This window comes from Actinia tenebrosa, unplaced genomic scaffold (genome assembly GCF_029948245.1).
Source record: "Actinia tenebrosa isolate PJP-AT-01 unplaced genomic scaffold, QUT_ActTen_1.0 PGA_scaffold8__29_contigs__length_14323225, whole genome shotgun sequence".
Taxonomy (NCBI): domain Eukaryota; kingdom Metazoa; phylum Cnidaria; class Anthozoa; order Actiniaria; family Actiniidae; genus Actinia; species Actinia tenebrosa.
The window spans coordinates 8,121,216-8,131,072 of NW_028292585.1; the positions used below are offsets into that span (position 1 = coordinate 8,121,216).

At 36.0% G+C, this 9,857-nt stretch overlaps 1 protein-coding gene across 1 annotated transcript; it reads left to right on the forward strand.

Annotated features, from left to right (window-relative positions):
• The first annotated feature begins 7,264 nt into the window (after positions 1-7,264).
• On the forward strand, positions 7,265-9,857 carry LOC116300542 (histamine H2 receptor-like). Its single transcript, XM_031709429.2, has one exon. It carries the CDS (start codon positions 7,567-7,569, stop codon positions 8,677-8,679), a length of 1,113 nt encoding a protein of 370 aa, XP_031565289.1. The 5' UTR covers positions 7,265-7,566; the 3' UTR covers positions 8,680-9,857.

Here is a 9,857-nt window from a genome sequence, read left to right on the forward strand (position 1 = left end):
GTGATGATATAAGAATTTTATTTGCACGGCAATTCATTGCTGCACTTAAAACGTTGTAGCCTTTAAAGTCGGTGTTTTCAACATAAAAAAAAAAAAAAAAAAAAAAAAAGATGCATAGAAACGAGTAAATGGATAGGAAAACTCAATAGACAAAATCGATATACATCGTTTTTTCCCTTCCTGGATATTATAAAGAAACTCCTACAAAAGATTAATTTAACGGTGTTTGATTTTTGTTTGTCTTTCTGCGTTTGTTTTGGAATCCAAAATACCTAATCTATTGCTTTCAAGATAGAATGTAACGTTATTCAGAGAACGGAAAAGGAGCCGTCATTTCCTTGCGCTTGATTAAGATCAACACAGCAAACATTGCGTATTTTAGGATTTTGTGAAAAAATAAATGAACATTTACCAGCTGTACAATTTATTTGAAACCCGATAGTCGTATGATATATTGTTATTTAATTAAATAAATAAATAAATAAATGTATATATATACTGAAACCGCGCCAAAATAGTTTTATTAGAAGTTGTAATTTTAATAATTTATGCCTGCCAAACATAACAAATACTTGCTTAAATGGAATTGATAATTTTACTAATATCAAATTGTCAAAACCCCTTAAAAATAAAGAAGTCGTGTGTCACACCACTGGACCGCGTTTTACCAAACATCTCACCATCAAATAGTCGTGTGTCACACCAATGGACTTTTTACATACATCACACAATCGAGTTGTGTGTCACACCAATGGACTTTTCATCATACATCACACCATTAAAAAGTCGTGTGTCACATAAATGGATTTTTTTTACTATACATCAAATCATCAAGAAACGTGTGTCACACCAATACAGTCAAATCATCAATTCAAGAAGTCGTGTGTCAATACGTTACCATAAATCACACTTTTTGCATCGGAAAAATCACAAACTTTATTGAATTTCAATTTTTTTTGTCAAAGACTAGATTATTTTTAGGAGGGTTTTTTGTATTTATATAACATCACGGTGAAAATAGTATTATTTGTGGATTATCTGGTTATCACTATTGTTATCTAATTGACCTTTTTCGAATTCAAGTGTTTAAGTGTTACTATACTTTGAATGGTGTTATCATTTTTATCAGTACACCTTACGTAGAATAGATTATCCCTAGATTATCAACTATGATGTTTTTGTTTTCGAAATACTATAGACTTAATACAAATAACGATTTTGTGAAGGGTCTTATCTCGGCTTTTAAAATGAAGCAATTAGCAGAAATAGAAGCAATTGGATACACTTGCAGTTGACAATGACGAATAGTCCACTTCACAGTTCCCTGCGCCATCTTGAAAGCTAGCCGTGCCTTTGCATTAGAGTGAGACAAACGGTGACCTTGCAATGGTAGAGACCTTTTTTAAACACCTTTATCAATTATTGACACGTCTCTATCATTGCGCAAGCTCACCGTTCGTCTCGTTTCGATGCAAAGGCACGGTTACCTTTCAAGATGGAGCAGGGAACTGCGAAGGGGACTATTTTTCCAGGCTAATAATATCTTTAAATTTTGTTTTTCGAAAAATGAAAATTTGAAAATCACGATTATAAGCCCTGGGTTTACACTTATTCATAAGGGTTTTTTGATTGGCCTATAACCAGGGGGAAATGTTAGGGGAGTGGGTTGGTTGGCGGGTGATGCTTGAGGGTTGGGGGGCTTATAAGGCCAAGTAAAAAAAATACATGTTTATCTCCCCCCCCCCCCCCCCCCCCTCCCGCTTCTATTTTGGGCCGCCTGTTTTTTTGTTTTTGTTTTATTATTATTATTTATTTGTTAGAGTGCATTCAGTCAAACTGTTGAAAAGTTAAACAGATTTATCTAACTTAGTTAACTATTTAGTTGACCTCACCTAAAATAGTTAATGCGCACCAAATAACGGTCATGCTAATCCGGGGGTTTGTTTGCCAGAGAATGCGTGAATAGACAGTTAAATGTATCATCGTTTTAAATTCCCCCCTGATCTCAGTAGCTGTTTAGTCGTAGTTTCAAATTTATGTGACGTCAACTAAGATAGTAAACAGCTTATCTAATTTAGGTGGCGTCACCTATTCAACGGTTTGACTGTTTTAAAAATCGAAACGAAAAAACGTAACAGGCGCTACTTTCGTTTCGAACCCAGTCTCCCTCAAGTTGGTACGAAGAGAAATTCGGTAAAAACATGACTTTTGTTTGTGTGTAAATAAAAAAACCCGCCCGACCGCGCTCTTTTTTTTTAGAAATCCGGACGATAAACATATAATTTTTTTTACTTCGCCTAACCGGAAGGAAAACGTGTTTGGAATAAAGAGGAAATGGCTTTTTTCTTTTGTGTTCCCAGTCAATCTCTTATGTTTCATCAACGAATTAAACACGAGAGTTCAGAAGGTGAGCATATAATAATGTATAAACTAGTAGGTTTATAACCTGGAGGGCTTATAACCAGAGGGCTTATAACATGGATTTTATGGTGTAATTTTTTCCTATGGCTAATTTAGCAATTTAACTAGCTATCAAACTAATGATCATTCCTTAAAATGTTCTCCGCATATCTTTAACATTTGGATGTAGAAAAATTTTGTTTTATTTTTTCGACCCCTCTCACATTTATAATTTACGCACATTGACACTTCATAGACCTATTCGGCTCTTACGTAATGTTTTCCCATTTCAGACCACATGTCATTCCCTAGAGTATCATTTCTTTGTTTAAGGTTTGCGCTCGGTTGCACATGAGGAGAAACATGAATATGGATATAGCTCAAAAACGAATCTAATTCTCAAGGGAAGTGACACGTGGTCTGAAAAATGGGAAAACATTACCCCAAGCTGAAGAGGTCTATAGGTTGCTATCAATAGACGTCACTTCCGGTAGTAGCTCTTTTTTAATGGCTTGTAGAATCCTGGAGGTTGTTTTGATCTCTTGTTTTCTGGTTTGACGTCGTGAAAATAGTCAAATACAATAGTTTGAGGACTTATTTTGATATGTTTTGACTTAGCATCCGCTAGTTGCCCCCCAGTCAACCGCTTGTTTGCCCCCCAGTCAACTCCAAAAAGTCACGTGATTGATAGTAAGCAATTACCAAGCCTGCGTTCAGCTGGTATCATTTTTCTCGAAAGAACGAGAGAAATTATACTGACTGAATTATACTATACTGGCTAACTATTAAAGCAAGAAGTGCTTAAGTTTACCTTAACTAAATAACGCGGGATTTCTCTTGGAGTCTTCAGCTGTTTTTGTACTGATTTTATTTAGTAATATATTCAACTATTTATAGAAACAAAAAACATATTTTCATTTGATATTGGACTAAATTAGATATATGTAACGGACACTTGCAACATTTATTTAGAATAAAAATTTTGGTTTGTGGCAAGTTATAAGCTGATTACTCATTTGGCAATAATTATCACACCAGGTCATTTTACCGGCAGCTATAACGCAAACCTGTCTTGCCACAAAATCATTCGAGTGGAATTGGTCAAAAATATTAAATATACCAGCTGATTAGTTTTGATTGACGGCAGCGAAAAACCAAATTTCAGCTTGCAGCTCGCAGCAAGCGAGTTTGCATGTTTTTGAAAATAGCAATAATAATGTAAGACACTATGGCATTGGATGCTTAACACGAAATGATAGAAAAAGCTGAGATAACGAACCCGCCTTGAAATGAACGAACGTGTTATAAGGCTTTTGATTTTCGATTCAATTTACAATTTCGGGGGAAAAAAAAAAAAAAAAAAAAAAAAAAAGGGAATTTCAATGGATTAAAATGCTAAGGCGAAAAGAAGTAAAGCTTTTTGTTCTGTTTGTGTTTTTAGTAAATGAATTTCTAGAACTTTTATGTAGTATATAGCGGGCTGATTGCCTGGCTGGTAACGTTTAAGCTTAGTAAAGATACACGACCGCACAAAACTGGATATCAACAATAAATTTGTTAAATTTTATAATAACTACCAGTTCACAAATATAGCATAAATAAGGAACGATTTTATCTTGCAAGTAATTCTTTTCAGTTTATGATCTACAACATCTGCTTCTAAAAGGTATAGATACAAGTGACATCCTTCTGCTAGCACAATAGCAAAAGCAATACCTGCCTATCGAGAAATGAATTGATTACGATGATAACGATTTACGGTTTTTATAGCCGCCAGGTTGGCTGAATACGATATAATATTTCTTATTTCAATATGGCCGCAGCCACGACATCTTTTTCTTTCTTCCTTTCTCTGCAAACTCATTATTGACTAGACACGTCTATAATATTAAGTTATGCATCATAAAAAAGGCTGATAGTATATTTCAGCCGTTAAACGATTGTGCGTTGTTAAGGTTATATCATTGGAACTCTGCTGTAGTCAACTGGGATTTATCAAGTGGAACCAATACCGACCTGTGAGGCACCCCGATGACGTGACGCCTCATATTTTTCATTAACAGTAGATATCTCTTTTTGAGACAATGTACCATATTAGATTTCCAAAGATTCAAGTGAGATCTTATATCTGATTCGTTTGTTTTTTCTAAACCCGGATCTATTTTTGACATCATTAAGTATCTCGTTTTTGAAACATTCAAATGTCGGCAACTTCGTTTTCCTCGTTTACCTTGTCATCCGGTCTTTTTCTAACTACAAGTCATTTTAGACAGGCTTTTTCCGTAAACCCGAGCAGCTATCTTTAATGACAGTCAATTTTCTTATTGTCATTTCACTGCACACTCAGATAACAGACTATCTGATACTTCCTTATAAATTTAAAAAAAAAAACCATCTTTGGAGCGAACTGAACTAATTACACGGAAATGTCAAAATCGCAAGCAGGCACTAGCTAGTAAAAAAAAAAAACCGGATAACTTTTCCAGCCAGTTGTCACCGTGGAAGAGGAACATTTTGAAGAGAGAGAGAGAGAGAGAGAGAGAGAGAGAGAGAGAGAGAGAGAGAGAGAGAGAGAAAACCAATCAAATCAATGGTGATATTAATGCCGGATTAATCTTTTAAGGTATTTTGCATAAAAGTTAGTGATTTTACTTTAATAACCCGTGAAAAAGTAGCAAGAAAAATACACACTGAACAGTATATACTAATTACATGTTCTTTTGTTTATTGTTGTTGTTTTAGTAGTTACTAATACTATACTATGCCTCAATTTTGTTTCACGGGCCACAAAACACCTATAATCATCTCGGGTGAGTAAATAGATAACCATGTCTTGGTTCTAACGGCAACTAGACCCGAATTAAAGACCCCAAAGACGACTGGCTATTCAGTCTGATATTTTTTTTAACTCTGTGAAAACAAAACAAAACACCTGCAGATGACCTGACAATCGACTGACAAAATCATGCAAGAACATGTTTAAGGATAAATATTTACAGGACCCGAGTCGTTTCATAATGCTGTTTTATTACTCACTAAAGACTAAAGATACTCGTTCTAGTGCCCCAGAGTAGTTTCGAGTCAACGATGATGACAGCCACCCATGGGAAGCTGATGGATGGCGTAGCGGCGAGAGATCGTTAGTTAGAGTGCCTACTGGTAATTCAATATAGCCGTGCCTCTTTGCCTTACAAATACCTTTTGCACTATTCGTAATACAAAGACTTGTAACATGTAATTTGGAATTGATTTTCAACCACATGCTCAGCCAACTAATGCTTAATTCTGCAATATTTATCACTCTTGACGAATACTGTGGTCTGGCCATGTACAGTAGCCTTTAAACCTCTTAGCCAATAGCTACTACTCTATAAACTGTATGATCCTAGACCTTAACCAGTGGCGGATCCAGAGGTGGTTCCAGGACCCCACCCCCCTCCCCTTTGTGAGATCTTGTAAAACCAATCATATTCTCTATGTTCATTAGAATGAAATTGGAACCCTCCTTTGTGAAGTCAACCTTACCAGCTTTTTCGTTCTTAAATTCTTGGGGCCGCCACCGTTAACCTTAGGCTCGCTGATTCTTGCTATTACTCACTTCGGTGAACGCGGTATTTCTTGCATGGTTTCTGAACGATATGGACATGGATGCTCTTCTCATAATCACGCCTTTTGATACACTTCCTTGAGATTTTCCTGTGTTTAGTATTTCTGAATGGCCAGTCAGTTATCCACGTCCTAAGAGAGGTTCTGTACTTTTTTCTGAATCTTGTCATAAGACATTCTTCTTCATAATAGTTGCTCTTCCTGTACGCGTTACTCCTTTTGATATACTTTCCTATATTTTCCTATATTTAGTGTTTTTGAGTGACCATATCTTAATGGGTTCTGTACATTTTCTGAATATTCTGCCATAAGGCATTCTCCTTTATAATCAGCTCCAGGAAATTCCTCTCCACGAATCTTCACTTCCTTGAAGTTCTATATCAAGCGGTGAGCTTTCAAAGCAAAGATCAAATATTGAATAACCTTCCGTTCGATTCCTTTGATCCTTTTCACATGATCCGTTTCAGTCACCTGCGGCTTTAATTTCCAGCGCTTCACAAATCCCCACAAAGATATTGGTTTAGAAAGTAATTTCTCACTCATAATCTACTCGTTTAATCAGTTTCTGCATGTACTTTGTTTGACTGGGTATTTGGAACTGTAATTCTCTAATACGATCTCGTTTCTGGAAGATTATTGCGGCCGGGAATCCTATTACGAAGGTGCACTTAGACATTGCTGTTCATAATAACTGATCATCGCCAAACACATCTTTACAAGTGCTTATCTACAAATATCACATATAATGACATTCTTTGACGTTTGTTCATAAACACAGCAAGCAAAACCCGACTAGAATTTTCCATCTTTCCAACATTAAGATTTTGACGGACCTTATTTATTGACAAAGAAACCACTGGTTTTCGTTTTTTGGTTTAGATTAAATTAATTTGAAAAAATACTTCCTAAATTAAATGTTAGTGGTGGGTTTTTAACGGAAATTGTTATAGGTCTTAACAACTAGAGATGTCTCTTTCTGTCTTTCTTGCCTTTGTTATATTTTATATCATAACCTTTACGTGAAAAATACTAAAAAAAAGTCCTTATACGTCCTTGCCTGTGACATGCAAATGTCTCTTTTTTCGTTCATTCATTCATTAATTCCTTTTAGGAAATCCTTTTTTTTGTCATCTGATTATTCATAAATAACTTCAAGATATGGCTCGTGTTACCTAATATTCCGATCTTCATTGATTTTATTAAATAAATATTGACAACAGCATTGTGTTCCCGCCACGAAAAGTTTGAGGGGAAAAAATGAAGTGTGCTGGAAATTACAGTCATGTTTTTGATGCGTTTTTACATGAAAAACTCCCCCGAACAGGAAAGGCATATTAATTAAAATCGAAACTTTGTGACAGTTGGTGCTGTCGTCTACAGAGACGATTAATCTTATGAAAATGATATGCAATTGACTCACTCTAACACAGAATCGATTGGGACTAATACTGATAACGACGTACTCATTCATCGGGACGATAACTATCTCTTTTCATTGATGAAAATCCATAGAGCTGAAAGGGACAGCAAAACAAATGGTCTGAAAAGTTATTAAGTGTAATGGCGACCGAAGGAGTTAACTACCGGATTGGTTTTTCTTCTTTTCTGTTGGTGCTTATTCTAATAGGGAACGGGCTGGTCATATCTTCGTATCACTTCAACTCACGGGTTCGCACAGCTACATATATTTTGATCATAAGTCTGGCTGTTTCAGATGGACTTATTGGTGGTGTTACGCTACCGCTATGGATCTACGTAGCGACCGTCAGAAAGTGGAACATAAGCAAGGCTCTGCAAGTGTTTTATTTATCGTTTGATATTTTCAGCGCACTTGCTTCGACTTTGCACCTCACGGTTATTAGTATTGAACGTTTTGTGGCAATATCAAGGCCATATCTCTACCACACTCTGCGTCCTAGGGTGTACACAATTTCTATCGTGGCTATCTGGTGTATATCATTATTGCTCTCCGGTATATATACACTTGCAAAACTCTATCCCCAAAATGGAGGCATTAATTATTTGAGGATCTACACGCTTTCATTTATTTTTGTCTTCTTTATTGCGCCGCTCATTATGATCACCATTATAAACATCGCAATATTCTTCATCGTTAAGAAGTTAACCCGAGGCCAACCAGCAAGACATCAATCCCAGAGACGCGTTGCGCAAAGCAGGAGAGCACTGCGCAAAGAATACAAAACCGCTTTGACTTTATTTGTGGTGACGGGGTTATTCTACGCGGCATGGCTGCCATTCTTTGTGGTGACTTTATTGTCCATGTTCTGTCGAGCTCAATGCCTCCCATCAGACACTAACCAACTCCTTCTTCTAATGGAGCTGATAAAATGGTTACAGTACAGCCAGAGCGCGTTTAATCCTTTTGTTTATGCGTTTCGAGACCGTGAAATGCGTGTAGCCTTTTTGAGGCTTTTTGTTTGGTGCGGAAGACGGGCTCGTGTTTTTCCGGAAGGATTTAAATTGAATTCAGTCATGAATCGTACTCGTAATTCATCCAACCCTCAAGCATGCAGCTATCCGATCCCTTCAGAAAGCGTCCCAGTGAAGACTACCAACCAAGTGAAGTTAGCAGAGATGCCTCAAACAAAGGGGTTTACAATTGAAATTCTCAATGAGAATTTGAATAGAGATATTGATCCAGGGACTGAATAGAATCCCTGATACCTAAATATGCTTTAAAGTGTACATTGGGTTTTTGTCGATAGACCAAGTCATAAAACTGTCACTGAGCGAACGACAATGATGTCAAAACGCGTTGTCGCGCGCGACAAGAAGAATAACGATCCCAGTCTAAAGTCAATGACACCTGACCCAAACACTGCTACTTGCTCGATATATTTAATCCAAAAAATAGCAAAGAAGAATTTAATCTACAAAGTATTAACCATAAACAATGACTACTAACGAAAAATCGACTTGTTGCTGTACACTGATTTTTAAAAGAATATACATGAAAGTAAACGTTTGCATGGTAGTCACCTGAATCTTGTTTTTTACGATTTGCACAACCACCGTGTTTCTCTCAAAGAGAAGGCCTAGATTTTCTAATATTTAAAATTTTTTTAAACTTTGTGTTTAGGAGGAAGAAGAGGGATCGAAAAAAATAGGCACTCATTTCAAGAATCCTTGTTTGAAGAACGGTTTTGGGCGCCTCAAGACTGCTTATTTTCATTCTGGAAAAAATAATGAGTTTGCAAGTGTTTCAGACAAAATCCGATTAATCCTTATCCTCCTTCTTTTTCTATAAAACGGCTATTGTCGAGGAGGCAAAAGATAAAATTTTCGACGGCGTTTCTGATGATTTTTTTTGGTAACAAAAAAAAGATTGACACATAATATCAATAAAAAACAAACAGCAAGCCACGTATACAACCGACTTATTAAAAAAAGGGAAATATGAAAACATTTCCAGTTTAATAACATCGTTTGGAATTTCTGTATAAATTATGAGGATTTTTGTCGCTCAAAAAACTAGAAAATTCAGAGAAATGCTAGTAAACTTTTAGTTAAAAAAATCGTATGTATTTTCGTAACGATTCTTTAGGTGTTTATTCGTGATGTTAGTAAAAACAGCGGCCAAGACTCCACTTTTATTGTCTCGATATGATTCAAATCTGATATCCTGAAATGAGTGTAGCTTTACTAAAAGCAACCAGCCCATTCCATTAGCGAGCTCATTAGTTTTATCATTTTAACGAAAACAGAACAAAAGACAGGAACTTTTTGTTAGTAGGATTTTAGATTCTGTTTTAATCCCAATTTTAAGATAACATTCAAACTCTTTAGTAGCGTTTGCTTTGTAATCATTTTTTCTATAATCCAATGTTTGT

Coding starts and splice junctions, on each gene's coding strand:
- LOC116300542 (XM_031709429.2), top strand. CDS start 7,567: ATGGCGACCGAAGGAGTTAACTACCGGATTGGTTTTTCTTCTTTTCTG.